Below are 19,729 nucleotides of genomic sequence, written 5' to 3'. Positions count from 1 at the left end.
AGTTTAGTGTGATGCTTACAGCCTTTGCTCAGCACTTCACTGGGTGCAGAGGGAGAGGAAAGAAGCAATTTTCCAAGTTAAGACAAAATAGAAAAGATTTTCTATTGCATATTCATATCCTTTTCTTATCTTTTGGACAGCATCACTACTCAAAGCCTACACATTATAGTAAGATATTTGTACAATACATTTGTTAATGGAATTTTTTTCCCCCTACAGCTTTCCAGAGGAAGGAGCCAGGTTTTAAAGGCTATGAGCTTCTGGAGAGTGCCCTGTGCCATGATCGTTAATACTGTCTGGCAGATCCATGAGCAAGTTTGCAAAAAAAATTACGATGTACAATTTATTTTCCAAGATTAATGATTTGTTTAAAATAATACCTACTGCTTATCTTTAAAAAACCTTGCTACTAAATCTTACATGAATAAATAAATGCTGTACATTGATTTTATTTTTCATCTTAAATGAATCCTTTGACATAGCATTTATCTTTAGGGCACTCTCAAAAATCAAAAAGTATTTAAGTTAATTTAATACACCTAAATGTTGGCTTTTGAGAGTGGATAGAGGAAGGAAATCTTGATTGTGTGTTGCTAAATTTGGCTTTTTAAATATGTATGCCTTGTAACTTGAATCACCTTATGTGGTCACGACTATATAATTAACATTCTGTTTTCTGATGATCATTTTTTGTTATTCGTTCCTATAAAGACATAGAGATGTGGAGCCAGTGCTCCTCTTACACCAGTATAAACCAGGAATAGTTCTAGTAAAGACAGTACAAAATTTGATGGGCAAAGCTGAAATAAGTATGAAGGTGGTAAGGAGGAAAACAGGAAATTATCTATTTTTTCCTACAGTTTATCAGCATCCACAATTTCACATCTGTGATTGAGCAGCTGACACAATAGATCTCAAAACACGTTTTTTTATTGCCACCTCCACCCACCGCTGTCTCCCAGCTGCCAGGACCGTGCACCCTCCGCAGTTTGGCAGGGGGGGAACGTAGTAGCCACAGAGCTGTGGGTGTTCTCATATGAGTTCTGAAAAATTAATAATGAAGACTGTTTTACTTTTCCCTTCCTAACGTAGAGAAATGAGCTGTTGCTGAAAAAAAAGGGGCTGGAATAATCAACTTCAAAAGGAGATGAGGATGAACAGGTTTGGTTGTAAAGATTATAAACATGAAGAAGGGAAAAAGAAAAAAATTGAAGCTGGATCAAGAGGTTAAAACCAGGGCGTAATGGGACAGAGATAGGTTAGGAGCTCTTTGAACTGATCATCAGGGTGGTTTTCTCGCCAATGAGTTGTGTATGAATGGGAAATGGGTTCCAAGGAGAAGGGGCAGGGATCCATCTCCTCTGACGCTGAGAATGTGTTTGGAAAACAGAGCTCTGCACCACCTAGTCTGCACTGCCAAACATGCCCGAGCTGATTTCTCGAGATTTATGCTTCTGCACAGCCTCGTTTGCAGCACTGGAATCCCCTCAGGGCAGTGGTCTCTATTTTCTGGTTTCTTGTCCTATGGAACAGAACTTCCCATCATGGAAAATGATGGAAGTGTGTTACCTACTCAAAGACTACTTCATGCCTACAAGCAGAATTGCAGCATGAAGATTTGTATTTTGTTCTTGCGTGCCTGTGATCTATCCTATTTGTTTAGCCAGCAACAAATCTATTCACAGCAGATGAGGCTTGAAGAATCTGACCAGGTTTCACCATTACCTCTTTCTCTTCTTCAGCCCTCCCATGAATTCCCTGCTGAGTTCAGACTCTGTAAGTGTCTTAAAATCGACCAATCTCTGCTTTTCTCTCTGCAGGACCTGATACGAAGAGATATTCTGTATTACAAAGGTCGCATAGACATGGATAAATATGAAGTGGTGGATATAGAAGACGGGAGAGATGATGACTTCAATGTCAGCATGAAGAATGCCTTCAAACTTCATAACAAGGAGACTGAGGAAATGCACTTATTCTTTGCCAAGAAACTGGAGGAGAAGTTACGATGGCTTCGAGCTTTCAGAGAAGAAAGGAAGATGGTAAAAGAAGACGAAAAGATAGGTGAGGAATATGAAATGAATCTGAAAGGAGATTGTTCGTAATGCTTAATTTTGCCCCAACTGTTGGAGAAGCCCACATTTTTGTGTAGTAGAATTACAGTTCAACCTTGTTCATATGTCCTTGGTTGCTCTCATAGTCATAAATAGGTCTCTTTCCAATTCAGCTACTGTTATTTTTGGCCCTCAGTAAACAAATTCTGCCCATAGCTTCAAGCCTGGACCTCCGTGGGTATTGTGGGAGAAGGAAGTCTTTGGCCATCTGACTTCAGAGTCTCCTGGCTGCATCATTTCTGCTCTAGTTAAACATGTCTCGTGCAGGGTAGGGGGGCGGCGAAGCCAATGACTTACCAGCCGTGCCCTTTCTCCACATCAGCCCATAAATTGACTGTATCCAAGGTCAGTTCAGGCTCAGTTTGTGTTGCTCAGTTGTAAAGCGCTGGGCATATTTATGGTGCTGTATAAATAATAATGGGTCTAATCTTACTTTTCACACAGCCCCTGCACAAGTGAGATTACAAAAAGGCCTGCCCTTTCAAGGAAGATTTGCTTTTCAGTAAAATACTTGCCCATACACCCAGCTCACTGGGTGATGCTTTGCCACCTAGGGCGTTCTGTGTTTGCCAAACAGTGCAGAACATTCCCCCCTCCCCAAAAGAAAAAGCGGGTTTGTAAGCAATCTTCTGAATTGTGTTTGCCGTGTTCCCTTTTTCAGGCTTTGAAATTTCTGAAAATCAAAAGCGGCAAGCGGCAATGACAGTAAAGAAAGTCAGTAAGCAAAAAGGTAACCGGCAACACGCACTGTGCCTGGTGATGTGAGGGTGGAGCGGGCTGGGCTGAATCCTGCTGGGTTAGGATCCAGCATCCCCCTTGAATTTCCCCCTCCCCTTTCTCTCTTTTTATAAAATACCGTTTGTGCTTTGTATCCTTTCTTAATGTATCTGTGGGCCAAATTAATCTCTGGTCTAATGTGGTTGAAGCCAGTGGAATTTCACCAGAGATGAATTTGATCTCGTGTCTCCAGTCTGATGTCCAGAAGCTGTCCCTGGGGGCAGAAATCTATCTCAGTTGTTTATCTCAGGCTGAAACGGCAGTGAGTGCGGAGATGTGTAGGGGTTCTGCTAATTCCCAAAGTATCCCATTAGCAAAGAAAAAAAGATGGCTAAAATACTGGAGACGGTGAGGGATCTACCCCTGTCCTGCTTTTGGGAAGGGGACTCTCATGTTTCCTGGGGCTACTATAACTTTTTAAGGACAGCACAGTAGCATCAGCTCTAGGAAATAAAGTATCTTAGTAAAGACATTATATTTCTCTAATGTCAGATTCATTTCCCCACCCAGGCAGGCTACAGCCAACTAATAAATGCCATGCTAGATATTAAACAGAGTCTGGACTGGCGAAACAGCCAGCGTTAATTATCTCTCGCAATAACTCTTGCAGCTACAGGTTTTGAAATAGTAAATATGGAGGGAAAGTCAGAGAGGTCATTTTTCAAGTTTTTCCAAAGCTTCACAAAGTCGTAGACATACTGATTTGTTACCAAAGTACTGTGACACAACTAGGCCTATAAATGGGGTTTTTTGAGATTTGCCCCCGCTCTGTACAGGCACCGGGTTGTTTTTTGCAAAAGTCGAAGGAGCTTTTTGCTTTCTGCCTCACCTGTTTGTTGTCTACTGGCTTTGCTGGTCCAGTAGTGGTTTGCTAGGCCAACTGTAAACTCCTTGGTTTGCTGTGTCTCTCCATTGTCATTAGTCTTCTCCTCTCTACTAACTTCCTTTGTTGTCTTCTGAGATGTTCTCTAAAAACTCTCCTGGCCAGATTTTCTAAGCTCAAAGTATGCACACACCCAAAAAGGGGCCCAGGGAACATGTACACTTACACAACGTACACGTAGTTCAGGCAGTAGCGGACGCTGTCACGAGCTCGGTTTTGCAGATTCAGCCCTCACCACTAGCACGCTTGGCCCGCAGCACAGAAACCACCACAGAGATTACGGCAACTGGAAAATTAGAGAAACTGACTTGCATGATGGCCACAACAAAACCAGTTTTAATGACTATTTGCTGTCAATTAGTTATATTATTAATTAAGGTATTAATTAATTAATAATTGCACTGTTCAGTCATTAAGTGACACGGTTCAAAGGTGCCTGAGCATGCTTACCAATATTCCCACTTAAATCACTGGACTTGCATCCTGACAAATACAACATGCCTAACCGTACTTATTTCTTACACAGCAATTGCTCTCTTGTTTTCTCTCTTTCTCTTTCTCTCTCTTTCTCTCTAAGATGAAAAAGAAGGGGCTATTATCTTAGACTTCTCTGAGTATAAAACTAATTAGCTCCTAAAACACCGGTCAGCATTTCTTTTATGAAGAATGAGCTTATGCTGTAACACTGGCAGTTCTGTTTATGAGATGAAGTCCTCGAGTCAGACAGAAATTCAGTCAGACCGCAAGAATCGAGTGAAGTGAAGCCTGGTTGTTCTACTTAAGACATGAAATCTGAAAAACAACAAATAGGGTCATTAAATTAGTAGCTCTGTTTCTTTTGTCCTACATTGTGGTAATCATAGCTCAGTCTCAGATTAATTAAATTAAGTACTGGAATTGAACGTTTTGCTGAAAACTCTTAGTTTTCTTAGTCCATGGTTTGTCTTGTGCCCACGACCCAAAGAGAGACACGAGGCTGCTGGAGCAGGGAGCTGGTGGCATTGCTCAGAAGAGGGAGGTAGGAGGAAATTCCTGAGAGTTGGCTGATTTTTTGAATCTTGCCATATGCATTTTACATATATTTGTCAACAATTTTTTTGCCAAAGACCTTGGCAGGCACTTGGGGCTGTGTTGCTGAGGCCGAGGTGCAGCTCTTGGGGCTGGAAGCAGGTAGACGGGTGCACCTATGCCAGGAGGTTGCTGCCTGCAGGCACCACGCGCTGCCTTTGCCCTCCCCGTGCAGCCTCCCACAGCACAACAGTAGCACTGGAAAGGGCTTTAAGTTGGTTTTGGAGCCTCAGGTATACCTGGAAAGCAGTGAAGCCCTTTAGGAGTAGGAATACTTCCACTGCATCCAACTGAACTATTATCTAAATTTACGGCCTTTGCAGGACAGGTCTCGGTGGCCACAGCAGGGCTCGATGACTCAACAGCCCGACCTGACGAGTCGAGAGCTCTGCTCCCATGTCAGTGGCTGCCTATTACAGATTTGTTTCTAGATTATCTCAGTTGTTCCCTCCACCTCTTGAATGGGAAACCATGGTAATTTCCCTGTCACAGAATGCTTAGAGAAGAGAGAAAAGCCATGAAGGAGGTGAAATGGAAAATGCAATCAACTTTGTTAGAGGTGAAGCAGAAAAACATTTTTCAAATAGTATAAACTGCCGCTTATTTCATGCACTGTTGTACCACACCTCCCAGAAGTATTACTCTGGAGCTGGCTGGCGTGCGTTTCAAAAGGAAGCATTTAATCTACCGCTCGCTGCAGCGGGCGAGGGAGAGACGCTGAGACGTCAGCTGATAGCAGGAGAAGAAACCTTAAAACTCTGTTTTTTAAACTAACGGAAATTTTATCCGGGTGATTAAGAGAGAACACAAATCTCAGTGTTTCGAAAAGTTTTTGATCCCAAAGTGAGGGTCCTCTGCAGGGCACAAGTCAGCCCCCTCTGGAATCAACCCCCTCCTCACGCTCACGGCTGCACAGAAATGTGTGCGGTGCCAGGCTTCCTTCCAAATCGATTTAATGATGCACAAGGTCAGATTTTCAGCAATATACTAGGATTTGCACTACTTATTGGATTGGGCAAAACATAATGATATTAGACCAGGTGCCTTAAGACAGCATTAAACCAATTTTTGGCCTTTTTTAAGTCCATTAGACGTAAAGTAAATGGGTAGCGTTGGCTCTGCACCTTACCAACAGATACAGAAAAGGGCTGTTTGTTGTCGTTTTTTCTTTTTGCATTGATCGTTCGAGATTTTGCCTCTCGGTTACTGCCCATTAGCTTTTTTCAATGTCAGTGTGGTAACTAGGAATAGAATTCAGCGTGGTGTCTCCTAGAAATAGTAAAGTAACAGAGAAAATTATTTGTCTTGACTTACAAAAACAACAAAAAACCCCACAGCCCTTTTTAAGCTACAGCAAATCGATTGTGCAACTTTTCCGCAGATAAGTCCAGGTACCGCTGAGGACCTTTGCTGCCTGCACTGACACTACGACGTTAAGATAGCATTGAGTTGCGCTTCCAAGATTGTGCTCGTTACTGACTAAAGCAGTGGAAACAAGTCTAAAGTTCCCTTGAAAATGGATCCTCTGGGGATGCCCAGTCCATCCTTAACATAGAGACAGGATTATCCAGGGTACTTTTTCCATTTCTAAGTGTCTGAAAACAGAAGGCTCCTTTAGTGCTTCTATCCATCAAGGGCTTCTGTTCTGCTGGCTGCTTTTAATCTCTCCCCTCAATGATTAGTGTTTGCAGCTTTCAGAAGCATTCAGTTACTTTCCTGATCCCCAGCTTTGTGCCCATGCAGGACAGCGTGTACCGTAAGGGATTTTTGCTCCTGATCCTCGAGCTGTCAGCCAGGGTGTCGGGATTCAAGGTTCCGGTACCCAGGAAGGAGATCCCATTCTTAAAGCACCGTTTCCCACTGAAGTTTCCATTTTGAAAAATGAAATGTCTGTTCAAATTTAAAGTGACCTTAGTGCTAGGTGGGAGCATTTCCCACCCAGGAGAGCTCTTCAGACCCACGCTATGAGCCGGCTCCTTCATGCCCTTCTCTGTCCTGTGTATTCTCCTCTGCACTGTGCCATAGCTTCACCAAAGCAGATGCCCTCAGCCCAGACAAGCCTTTAGCCCGGTGGTCTGGGACTTGCGGAAGGAGGGAGACACATATTCAATCACGGTCACCCTTAGCCCTGAGCTTAGAAGGATGCTGTCGTTAAATCTGCCCATAAATACTCAGCTCTGCAAACCCAGCAGGGGTTAAATCGTCAGCCAGCAGGAACTGCTTTGGCCTGCAGTAAAACACCCTCTGAGTCACTGAATTTTCCTGCTAATTTCTTCCTTTCTGATCACTTGAGCTCACGGCGAACTATGTCATAAAAACCCTGACCCAAACCCCAAGCAGCTTTTCTCTGACTTCTCACACTTCGGCACTTCAAGCTCTCCCCAGCAAGTCTGCATAGCAAAACGAGATGTCTGCACGTTAGCGTCCGTGTGCTGGCTTCATCCAGCTGGCGAGGACAGGTCTTACCAGGTAACGGAGGCTGTAGGTGCCTCCTGTGGTTCTCCCGAGTGTTTAAGCCTATTTTATTGCATCTTCGTTGCTAACAAGATTGACGTGGCCCTGACATGTTTCCCCCTCCTATTCACAGATGTAGGCATAGCCCTGGGGGGATTGAAAGAGACTGAGCAACACACAGGCTAACCGCTTTAAAAGAAAGAGGGGCATTTGCATTTTCAGATAATCAGGGTCACTTCCCTTTTTTCACAGAGCTTCCCACAGTGTAGGTGAAAGAAAGGAGCTGATCGTGTTCTCGGTGGTATTTCCCCAGAGAAATCACAGAGCTTATCCCATCACTTGTAAAATACAGACCCTACCCAAACCCTCCACCACGCAGGCGTTACGCAGTGCCCATCTGCGGCTCGCCCAAGCACTTCGTGCTTTGGGTCCGCAAGCACTAGGCTCATTGATGACAGCGTAGATAGATGGCTTCTCGCTCCAGGCATTAGTAACCCAGATGGAGTCAGTAGTGCTTTGAGATCCTCTGTTGAAACGTGCTGAAGAAGGGCAAAGGGCTGTACCCATTCAGCCGTTACTGCTTATTTAACTTGTTGCTGTTGCAGGAGTAATTAACCGCACAACAATTAGTGTTCTTGAGGTATGTTCCTGGCTACCCCGTGTTGTGTATGGGCTACAATATTCAGGAGGAAACTGAATTTATGGGATTTTTGAGCATGGCTCCTGAAAGATGCAAGTTGGCTCAGCTGCTGTTGCGATCGGAGAGAGATGAAAGGTTCCTTGGCGCAGCACTGCTTCCTTTCCTACCAGCAGCCTCCACTCGGCCAGTAGAGAAAGCTGGTGTTGATACTTTATTGTCCCCCACTCAACTCTGGCTCATGAACAGTATGGGATCTAGACAGCTAGGTAGAAGAAAAACCTATGAACTAGCTCCCGATCAACTTATAAACTAAAATCTTAAAGGTTGAGGATGGAATAAACAGCTTGTAAGGCAAGTTTCCATGGTTATATACAGGGGAATCTGAGGGCGTTCTGTGTATGTTTTGTATTAACTCTGGAAAGGTGCAGTGTTACTGTAGCTGTCCTGCTGTATTACAAGTGGGTCTGTCTGCACGTGTCTGTGTGGATTGCCTGTGAGTCAACAGCATGCTCCTAAATCTTCAAGTGCTACTGAAGTCATGTTGTAACCTCAAATAGAAGAGACACTTTAAAAAAAGAACTAGAAGGGAAAAAAGAGACAGTTTTAAATCTTTTTAATTGTTTTTTTCTGAGCTGAGAAGTCCGAAAGATTTCATGTGACGTTGCCTAGTACTAAAAAAAGACATCATTTCAACTGGCAGCGCAGCATCTCTCCTTACCAGTTTTGTCTAGCCAAATTATAAACCCTGGAGTTTTCTTTTTCTCATTCTGAACAGATTTCCACAACCCCCACCCTGCTGAACGATCTTGCTATGCAGCTGCAGCCTTTGTATTCTGCTACAGTGCAGAATTATGCATGAACCAGCAGAAGGAGCTCCAAGTCTGGTCATTGGTGTATAGCTGCTTTCTCACACCTTGGAAGGGCAGCGCAGCAGCTGTGTCTGGAAATCGTTGCTTATCTATCGATTCTTTCCCTTTGCACTTTGAATTCTGTTCGCCACGCAGCCCAAAATCACGTTGGAAGAAAGCTTTGCTCATTTCTTTCTGTTGAATTGCAGTGGAGTTATGGTTTTGCATATTAAAAAAAAAAAAATCCCTCAAGAGAAAATTTTGCACAGCAGCCCCGAGTTTCGATGAGGGAACAAACCACTTCAGAGCAGAATAGAAAAATACCTTTCATACTTTTTCCCAGAATTGCTCTTTCTGAGGATTTGAAGATGTACAGATTAGACAAATGTCTCTCCTTCCCCCCCGCCAGTTCCCGTGTTCCACCTTGTCAAGAATGTGGGTGTGTCCAAAAAAAAAAAAGAAGTCCATTCTTGGGGCACCTCAAGCTATTGCAAAGTGCTACATCACAGTTTCACAAGAAATGTATTCTTACAGAATTATCAGCCTGACTCGCCAGAGCACAAATGTTTTTGTCTGCACGCCCACAAACACACGGCAATTGTGCATGCTATTGAGAGCCGCAGTCTTGATCGATCAGGCCACGGAGGCCATTTGATAAATAGGATAAATATGCAAACGTTCGGCTGCTTATTCAAGTAGAACCAGCCAGAGCTTTTGATGTTCATCCAGCTTAATTAATGCCAATAGCCTAGGTCCTTGAGCAGGGCCGCACAAACAACTTTGAGAACGTGGGTCTGAGCTTTACTGAGGGAAGCGGCAGTGTGTGCATGGGTATGTTTGAAGCAAGGACAGACATTTTTCAGGAGCTGGGACCAAAAAGGCTATTTTGGGAAGGAACTGAATGGGGTTTGCTAGTGATCTGGCCAGGGGAGTCTGCCTTTTTCTCTTTTGGAGAAGACAGACTATGGATTACGTTCTTTGCAGTGTAACTCCATCAATGTCAGTGGACTTCAGCCAGACTGTCCTTTCTCTACTTCTTCAGCCTTCCAAGTACATAACATTTTGCTGATCCAGGAGATTTCTTAGCATTTCTGTATCACAATTAAAATACACTAGTTCACCCTCCACAAATTGATTTAGAGACAATAAAGAGCTCAGCCCAGCTCCGCACAGCAGACCGGGTGCATCACAAGGCTGACTGCTACTCTGCAGCCACAGGATGCAAAAGACATTGGGCCACGTCATTAAAGCAATGTGGTTTTGAGGTCTTCCAAAGCTAGAACCAATTGCTGTATGCCCCTTAGTAGCAGCTTTAGATTCACAGCTCTTTTGTGTTGTAGAATATTAGTTAGTAATCTGGGTGGCATAGGGACTATTTGCCTTTGAAGTCATTCCAGGTCCTTTGGGTCAGTCGAAGATCCAAACCACTTACCAGACAGAAGATACATTTCCCAACTCTAGCCATGCAAGGGACCTGTACCAGATCCTAAACTTCCCACAGATCCCAAAATTCCTCACCAGTCTCTGCTGAGAAAAGTGGCCAAGGCACTAAAGGCTGGTGGCCTCCAGGCGAATGTCTGCACTCTTGTATGGGTTCAGGGCTAGCGTTTGCCCTCCAGAGCAGACTCTGCAGTTGGTTACACTGCCCACATGTTGACCTGCCTTCCAGCAAGGCAACTCAGAGCAGGACAGTGTAGAAGAAGGGATGGAAGAGGAAGGGCAGAGATGAGCTCAAGCCCATGCTCTTACCCTTATGGGACGTCATTGGCTTAAGTCACATAGTGATGTCAGTTCAAATGGAGGGTTGGGGCCTGCCAACAAGGGTGAGACAGAAGTTGTCTCAGGTATCCTAGAACCGACCCTGTCCAGATTTGACCCCAGGACAGCAAGGGCTCTGCGGCTGCACTCTGCTTTGCAGGCTTTCTGTGGGAGAGAGGAGCTTGGGAAGGGCAGAGGAGAAAACTCGTTGATGAGTAACTCTATTCCAGCATGCAGATACAAATGTGGCACATCTCCAGGTTGTTCTTTTCAAATAAGTTTGAAATGTTAACTGTGATGAATTTGTTAAAGGTTAATAAGTATGAATCACGGAGCGGTTTTTGTCCACCGTAAGGAAAGATCTTGGTTACTCTCTACGGTGGACAGAGCGCTGCACAATTTGATGGTATTTGCTGTAAAGAAGGAGAAATCAGTTAGACATAGTCAAGATGATATCTCCATTTGGTCTGAACCTTTTGAAGATGGTAACAACCCTTGACTGGTAAATTCTATAGCAAGGGGAAGCGAATTAATTCTCTTTCCTAAAGCCATACTAAAGCCTTAGTTTTGTATCTAAAAGAGGTCCTGAAACATATAAAAGTTGTCTGATGAGCTCCGTGAGTGCACTTTGTGAGGCTTTTTTCCTTTGTCTGTAAGTACCCAACTGTGTGCAGCCTTCCTGTGCCTGGGCCGGCCAGTGCTGGTCCCGCAAAGCATGTGTTTGTGTGTGGGTAGGAACCGCTAACTGAATGCAAAGAGTCGCATTTCTTTTACACACGTTGCTGTGGTGCCTGGGTGCTAATCACCGTATTTTGCCTTCTCTAGCACCTTCCCAGCCGAGGATCTCAAAGTGTTTTACAAACATTAATTAATTTAGCTTCACAACCCTCGTGTGAGGTAGGTGGGTGATGCCATCCCGCTTTCCAGATGAGGATACTGATCTACTTGGGTAGAGTCACCTCGCTCCTGCGGTTAAAACCAGGGGAGGCAATGGCCTCAAGATGGCCCTTGCGAAGCCTGCCACCCGTCACGCGGCCGGGGCTGCCCTCCCCGCAGAAGGAAGAGCAGTTCTGCATGCGGCAGAGGGGATCCAGAGATGGCCAGAGCTTACAGCAACCTGCTTCAGAGCCCTGCTCCTCTCTCCTTCCTGCCTTTCTCTGGAGTTCTGGTTTCCAGCCGATCACTCTACCCTGAGGCTGAAGGAGGGGTTATCCCTCATCAGTGGTGTTGCGGGGAAGGGAATACAGAAGTAGCTATATTACTGTTCCCTGTAGTCTACACTTTGGTGGTGATATGCCTCCCTTCTGTTCCATTCACCCAGAGCCACTCTTCCTACGCCGTCCTTTACAACAGGTTGTATAGGTCCCAGCTTGCCGAAGCTCCCCCCTTCCGTGGGAAAGCTGTAAGGGCAGCATCCCCCCACGCCGTTCCTGCCCAGGAACTCTGACTCACCTACGTGGGAATTACGCACCTAGAACCTGGAAGTGTAGCCTTGCCAGTCCATCCATTGCTACCAGTTTGGATTGAGCAAATCAGCCTTTTCTGTGTTGCGTGCAGCCGTTTTTGGCTGCAACCAGACTGGTAAATTTGAAACAAACCCTATGGAAAAGTCCTACAAACTTTCCTAACGAAAATAATGACTTGCTCTCCGTATAGGCAGAGTAGCGCTGAAGCAGCACGGGTCCCTGCAGCATAGCGTTTCCTCCAAAGCAGCTTTGCTCCATTCTGGCGCAGGAACTGGTGCCAAGAGATCCTCGGGGTCGCACTGCTCGGGGCTGGTCACTGGGGCATGTTGGGGCAAAACCGCTTTGCAAGCGTAGCCGGGAGGGAGGGTGAGAACGAGTTTGGAACCAGCAAGCGTTAAATTTGTGAGCAGGTTGAATGATGCGGTCGCCTGCCTTTGTCTGAGCAGATTGATTCCGCGTATGGCCTGGCCATGTTTGTGCCTCGTTAGGGCACACAGGACTTTTCCATGAGGGCAGCCAAAACTCTGCCACTACAAAAGTAATGGATCCTTTCCAAATCTTGAACTGGTGGTCTAGTGTAGGTAGCCTCCGAGCTGACAGTTTAGGCAGTTGCTGCGTTCCTCTGTAGATTTGCCGTCTCTAGCACGTCTCCCTGTTGTTTGGGACCCTGGTTATTAAGTGATAAGAAGCGATAGCATGACGAAGAAAGACTATTGACCCAATTGCACTTTGACTGATCTGTTTCTTTTTCCCCCCAATCATCGATGCAGGTGTGAGCTACTCCAAGTCGGTTCCTCCAGCCTACCCACCACCCCAGGATCCATTAAATCAGGGACAATACATGGTGACAGATGGCATATCCCAGTCCCAGGTCTTCGAGTTCACCGAACCCAGACGCAGCCAGGCACCATTCTGGCAAAACTTCAGCAGGTTAACACCATTCAAAAAATAATACCTAGAGAGATGGAGAATTTTAACTTAAAAGAACTAAAATTTAAAAATAAAAATAAATAAAATTATATTTATAGATGGACCTTTTTTCGGAGAAGCACTGTTGCAACTAAATATATATACATATATATATATACACACATATTTTAAAAATAATAATATATATACATATATGTATATATATAGAAGGACCAAAAACTTTTTTTGTTGTTTTTGGGAAGCAATCTGCTACTAGATACTAGGAAGCACCAATGATTTCTAACCATGTGACCTATTTTATTTTATTCCATTGGTTGGACATCTTTTTTTTTTTTTTTTTTTTCTTCATTTTCATTCAAGTCGTCATTGGCATCCCAGAATGCTTTCTCGCTTGTGTGAATTCGTCATCGAAGTTCCTCATGGACTACATTGGTGTATATTTTATTTGATTTTATTTATGGGGGGGTTGTTTGTTTTTTGGAGTGCCGGGAGATCTCTGCTCCCTCTCCCTCCCTCTCCGTCCCTTCCTTGGCTGTCCCTGGAGTTGTCATTTCAATGAAGAGCATCGACCCCTTCCCCGTCCCCGTCCTGCATTCTCTGGTCTGACTTGTGCCTGTCTGGATGTGCTCCCTTGTGCACCACGCTCTGCTGCGCAGTATTTCTCTGGCTTTAACTGTTTTGCTATGGGCAGGTGAAAACAAGCAGAAGGGCTATCAGCTATTTAGGAAGTGAGAGATGGGTTTTCCTCAGTTAACTTTTTGCATTTTTGTTAAGCACGGTCTTTTTCTCAGTTCAGTGTGATTTGTTCACGCTTGGAATAAGACTGAGAAAAGACTATCAGGGGCTTTTATTTCTTTTGCATTTAGTTTTATTTCTGGGGGCTTACCTTTGATTTTCTTTTTGAGCTGAGACATGACTCTGAAAAGCCCACTCCTATCTTTGTTTTCCATGCAAAGATAAAAGCTTAAAAACTGACGGCTTCATGCCCGCCATTCCAGCTAGAGGAAAATTGGCTGTTGGGCTCCAACAAATGGCCAGTTTTCTTTCTTCGGGAACTAAGGTCCCATCCTGTTGGCCACACTCACGCCTGCACAGTACTGCGTTAATGAACCACTAATTGCCATTTACAGGAGCAATGATCCCAAAAATGAGGACCATGACTGCACTCACTGCCTGCTCTACTCTGTTGCATATAAGATCCCTGGCGTCCCTTGGGCACTGGCCTCCCAGGCAAAACAGGAGCTGCCAGTAGCGACCTGTTAGCGGAAGGATCATTGCCTAAGCGATGGGAAGTAGTTACCTGAGATTTAACGCACCCGAGCTGCAGAGGAGTTGGGAACTGCCTTTCAGGAAAGAGATGGATGTGACCCAAGAAGTTTAGCCGCATGACCATGATTATGTGACCTAATCTAAGTCAGTGATCAGTTTAAACTGAACGGCTTCAGTGGTTCAGCAGAGGTGTATCAGTGTCAGCGGGCTCTGGAGTGATTAGCTGAACTCTCCAGGTCTCTTTCTCTCTCTTTTTCTCCCTCTGGAGATTGATAGCTCTGTTTTCACAGACACTTCCTACAGTTTCAGCCCTAAGTACATTTGTTTGCAAGCGCAAAAGCTTACGTTCAAGCTTGTAAAACAAATCATTGTGCACTAGGATGATTTTTTTTTTCCCCTAGGGCAAATGAGACTGTTTAACCAGATTTAGAAGATGAACTTAAAAACTTTGCAGAGCAGTTCTGCAAGCTCCTTTGAAAATGTGGGATGAAGTGATTGATCACAGTATTTATCATTTTCTTTCGAATCTGATATACCACATAAGCACCCCAGGCCAACTAGCATGGAGATACATTTTTTTTTCTCCCCTAAGAAATACAAGCAAATGGGAAGAGCGGAGAGGGTGATTTCAGTATTGCCATGGAGCCTGTTTTATTTCAGGGCATATTACAAGGCAGTGGCTATATTTTTTATTTAAGTACAAAAATAATCTCAGCACTTTTTAGTAATCTAGCAGCTACCAATAAACAGCAAAGCCAGATTAGTGTTTTGGAGAGGAAGAATGGCCCCTCTGTGACAGGCAGCAGTGAAACACTGGGAGTCCCAAATAGGAAGCAACCCCATTTTATATCAAATTATTTTTACTCTCTTTTGTATCTTTGCATTTTTATGGTCAGATTTGAATAGTGAATATGTAGTAAATATTATTTTGTTTCTTTAACAGAATGGGTATTTAAAGAAGTGAATGAGATGGGTTCTCAGAAGTTAACTGAAATGTTTTACTGTTTCTGAATGGCTGGAGAGATGTAGAGAGAGAGAGAGAGAAAGAGATTACAAACTGTTATCAACATGATGAAAATTTCACTTATTCCTTTGCCTTTTTAATTGCTTAAGGGAAAAAAAGTAACAAGCACATTAGTTAAGCCTGTTCATTTACTGTTTTGTGCCTCAGAGAGTGAGAATGAGACATCCATAATTTTTATGAGAAGATGCTTCCTAAATATTCAGCACTAGGAAAAAAGAAACACCACCGCCACACCATTATTTGCATCATAAATCAAGACTCGCTTGATCTGACAAGGCCACTTGTTGGACTCGCAGCTTCTTTCTTAACTGGAAAGCCAAAACAAACTAGCATTGCTCGTGCTTGCCAGAGCCAGGCGGCAGGCAAAGCAGATGCAGGCGCTTGTTCCAGAGGGAAGAGGGGCTTGGCTCTCAGGCATGGCATTCAAGAAAGCCCTTCCCCTCCATACATTGTGGAGGTGCTGCAAGAGATGGAGCATTATCACAAAGAAGAACCAGCACTGGGTCCCACTTTTACCACCTACCGTGGCTTTCCCAATAGGGAGCAGGGTTGGGCTGCCTCGTGTCCGAAAGCGCTGGAAGCAGCGCAGATGCAATCAGGTTGGGCTGACTTCCGAGCATCTGATAGAGACTTTCATTTCAATGCCAGACAGGAGGAACCCACTTACCATTCCATATGCAGAAACAAGAGAGTTGTAACAAACTTACATGTTTACGGCATTTCTCTGGCTGAATCTCTCTCTATATATATACAAAATAAAAACACCCTCTTCCCTAGGTAAATGACATGCATTACCCCTTGACCTAGACACTAGAACAGAGGATCTAAATTCAAGACTTTCGCCTCCCCACCCTCTCCAAAAAGATCAAACAAGAACCAACCTAGGTGCATCTAACAGTTGTAAATAGAAAATAATACATAGAGAAATATATTTGAAATTTGTTTCAGTTTCTGGATGGTCACTGGCCGTCCACTGCAATGTTATTGATAGTACACTGTGGTGCTTTGGGTTTCTGGTTTTGTTCTCTTTATGCTCTGTCATCTTTTCATTGCAGCTACATTTCAGGGAACATGTATATTTAGTAGCTATTGTAAGTTCTGCATGGCATCACCGAGCTTATTTTTCCTTACGAAGAAAAGAAGAGTCTGTAGGAGTTTAAAGGCACTATGACGACAGGGACTTGTAGCAGAGAATTTAAAAAAAAAAAAAGGTTTTTAAAATTCTAGTTTGAAGCCAAATACTGATATTTTAGTGCTTTTGGGGTTTTAACAGTAAGAGCAAAAAAAAAAAAAAAAAAGAAAAAAAAAGGATTTTGGTAACCCAGCTGATCCGCACTTGCCAGTTTTATTATTTTGTTTATATTGGACTGTTTGACCCTGTCAAACAAGTGTCAAAGTTGTGTGTATAAAACAAAAAAAGTGTTTAAAAAAGTGTTGTAAAGACACTGAGCCTTATGAAAATATTTATGGAATTAAATAAAAAGAAGTGAAAAGGCATCTGAAGGCATTTTAAATCATTTTCCTCAGAGCGGTCTCACTCTGTTCCCAAAGGCTGAGCACGAATCGCTGGGGTGGGGCTCCACCTTGTCAGCAAAGCGGACACTAAGACATTTGTGTGTAACCAAAAAATAGATTTGTTTTGGAAACATCCCACCTCCCCCTTGCTTTGTGTCCTCCATCTGAACTGAGTGAAATGATTAATGAGTAGCTAGAGGTTCAACGCTGACAAAATCCCACCTTGCAAGTGCTGGCAGGGGTTGCTCTGAGTGGAGCTCCGATCACGTCTTCTGCGAAACATGGTTTTAAAATGCTTTCTGTTACTGAACTTTGCTGAGCTCCAACCCAAATGTGAAGACAGCTGACTTCTCCAAACAGACATCTAATCACAAGTACGTTCTGAGCAACCTAAGAAGCATTTCAGAGCATGTGGAAGTAGAGCAGGGGGTGGGTTTTCGAGGGGAGGGAGCCTGGCCTCACGCTGCTCCGCGAGGAGATGAGCAGGTTCCTGCCCTGGTTTTCCCTCGGCCTGGGGGGAGCAGGTGCCCGCAGGGAGAAGGAACCGGGTGCTTTGCCCCAGCAGGCAAAGTGCTCTCTCCAGAAACCCGGTGGCATTGCGCAGGTAAGACAGTTGAGTCATGTATTTCTAGACAGCCCAAAAATACAATTTGTAACCAAGAAAACCGGGGTTATTGCACCACGGCATCCAGAGTCGGTAGTGGTTGGGAGCGATGCCTGTCGTCGTGGAGAAACACACAGGCACACGTACCAAGTTCCTATAAATAACTGTGGCCAAAGAGCTACGTTTTCAGTAATGACACTGACTTTCGGCTCTTTCCCATCTGTCCTGCGGGTGCCTGTCTGGGCGAGTGATGGCCAGTTTGCTGGCACACGGGCTGACCGCATCTCCAGCCCACGCATATTAGGAAACCAGTCAGGGAACAAAAAAATGGAAAAGCCAAGCAGCTCTGCTGTGGGAGAGAGGGAGAGAGACAGGACAGAGGCAAAGCTGTGACTGCAAAGGCGTCTGTGGGGCCAGAGTGTGAGCGGGTCCAGGAGCAGGCTCACCCAGACCTCAGACATCACAGCTTCACATTTGCCTACTGCTTCAGCAATACCCCAGCCCAAGCTTTTTTCTCTTGCTTACATTACTGCTTGCAATGCAGGTGGCGTTGGCGCCGTGCTGGGGTTCACCCGTCCAAATGATCCTGTTTCTCCTGTAGCACGTAGCTGAAGTCCCTCGGGAGGACTGGCACAGCGCCGTTTCCAAAGTCCGCTCCTGGGGAGAGCAGACCCAAAATGCAGTTACGTACAAAACCTCCCCTGCAAGAACACCTCTCCTACCCACGCTGCCATCTTCGCAGGCCCAAAAAGTTGTTGGCCAGAATTTTGCGCTCTCCTCCGAGTTTGCAATGTGAGCTGTGGGGAAGGAGGGGGCCGTCAGGGAGCGCACAAGCCGTATGCCTTGCCCAAGAGGTGTATGTACCAAAAACACCCTGACAAGGAGGGAATGGGGACGAAACCCAGTGGCCCAGCATATGTGCTGGGAGCAAGGGCGCTACCAAAGCCTCCTCAGAAGCAACAGCCAACCTCCATGCCTCTGCATCACGCTCCTACCCCCAGCTTGCTTCCCCAGCAGTGGCCAGAGAGAAGAGCACTCCACGGCCGGGAATGCCGCTGCTGCCGATAATTTCATTTAGTGACAGTTATTTGTTCAGTTTTTAGCTTTCTCTGGCTGCCCAGCTACTATGAACTTTGGTTGCATAAAACAAAAACCAAAGAAACCCAGTTCAAACTGTATTTGCCGTGCGGGGTGCTAGGTTTGTTAGGACGTATTTCTGGGTAACAGACCAAACCCACCCTCCAAGGGAGCAGTAGGGCACAGCAGGACAGATGTGGCCAGGTGATCTCTGAGCCCTTGGTTCAGAAATTCCCTGAAACATGTGCCTAAGGCCATCAGTTTGCACCAAAGCTTTTATTGCGTATGTGTCAAAGTACAGAATTCAATACTCGGAAGGAACGACGATCAGTAGGGAAATGACCTTAAAATGAACACCTACATTGATTCTGCCTGTTTAATGGTCTATCACACTACTTCCCCTGCCCGCGCAGTTACTGAGCTGTGTGGCTGACAGCACGTTGTTGTGCAAAAATCCATGGGAATGCCCTGTGGAGCTGACAGCCTCCATGGGCAGAGTCAGGCCCCCGCTCTGCTTGGGCACTGTAGCAGAATGAGTAAAGCTTTTAGGCTGATACGTTTGTGACGTGACAGGAATGTTGTATGAATGACTGTACGTCAAAGTGATCTCTGTTTTATCCGTGTGTATATATCCGTGGTATTACAGCCGAGCTTTTCCTTTTTAAGGAATCAGACTTTCAATCTGACTGATGATGCTGGGATTACAGAGCCCAATCTACCCCAAACAATACATTTTCTTGTTATTCTGTAGCTAAGAAGCAGCACCAGGTTTTGCACTAAGTACAGGAGCGGGTCAGCATCCTCCAAAGCATGTAATGCACCATCTGTGCTGGATTATTACAGAAGAAACTGGAATTGCATGTTGCTGGGGATGCAGCAGGAATAACTGGCATTTTCGAGAGCATTTCTAAGCACTGTCCAATTGTTTTGCAATCCTTCACTGCTAAGGAAGGACACTAGCTGGTTAACTGTAAATATAATCTCCCCAAAACTGGGGGTACAAATTGTAAACCTGTGTTTATTTGTCTGAACCTCTTACCTTTGCTACGGAAAAGAGAGACATGGTGTTTCTTAAATGCTTGTAATGTTCACATCCTTTTTCTTCCAGCTCTCTCCAGGCAAAATGCATCCTGGTGAAGATTTGCACCTTCTCATTTCAGAGCCACAGTAATTCGTTACCTCTTGCAGGTTTGACAGGGTCTCTGTGCTCAGCCCTTTCCACAGGCTGGGCTGTGCAGCAGCAACTGTTCAAAAATAGTTCTGGCTCCAAGAGCCCCCCAGGGCCCATTTCCAAACCTCCCT

General features: G+C 44.8%; 1 protein-coding gene and 1 long non-coding RNA gene across 18 annotated transcripts in view; one reads left to right on the top strand and one right to left on the bottom strand.

Annotated features, from left to right (window-relative positions):
• Positions 1-15,993, top strand: part of ARHGEF9 (Cdc42 guanine nucleotide exchange factor 9) — a 212,597-nt gene extending 196,604 nt beyond the window's left edge. For 5 of the 8 annotated variants that reach the window (XM_054839166.1, XM_054839173.1, XM_054839170.1 and 2 more), the window contains 3 exons: positions 1,821-2,064; positions 2,776-2,844; positions 12,779-13,025. In XM_054839166.1, coding sequence (XP_054695141.1) covers positions 1,821-2,064; positions 2,776-2,844; positions 12,779-12,960 — 495 coding nt within the window. In that variant the 3' untranslated portion in view covers positions 12,961-13,025. Of the gene's footprint in view, positions 1-1,820; positions 2,065-2,775; positions 2,845-12,778; positions 13,026-15,378 lie in introns of those variants that run through there. The other 3 variants (XM_054839167.1, XM_054839172.1, XM_054839168.1) reach the window with 2 other exon arrangements.
• The window catches only part of LOC129211696 (uncharacterized), a 281,089-nt gene that overhangs the window by 16,217 nt on the left and 245,143 nt on the right, over positions 1-19,729 (bottom strand). For 5 of the 10 annotated variants that reach the window (XR_008578922.1, XR_008578927.1, XR_008578924.1 and 2 more), the window contains one exon: positions 3,721-18,007. This is a non-coding gene — a long non-coding RNA (uncharacterized LOC129211696). The remainder of the gene's footprint in view (positions 1-3,720; positions 18,008-19,729) is intronic. The other 5 variants (XR_008578928.1, XR_008578923.1, XR_008578925.1 and 2 more) reach the window with 4 other exon arrangements.

Source organism: Grus americana, chromosome 12, assembly GCF_028858705.1.
Source record: "Grus americana isolate bGruAme1 chromosome 12, bGruAme1.mat, whole genome shotgun sequence".
Lineage (NCBI taxonomy): Eukaryota > Metazoa > Chordata > Aves > Gruiformes > Gruidae > Grus > Grus americana.
Note: the sequence above shows the minus strand (reverse complement) of the source record. Positions and strands in the feature narration are given on the sequence as shown.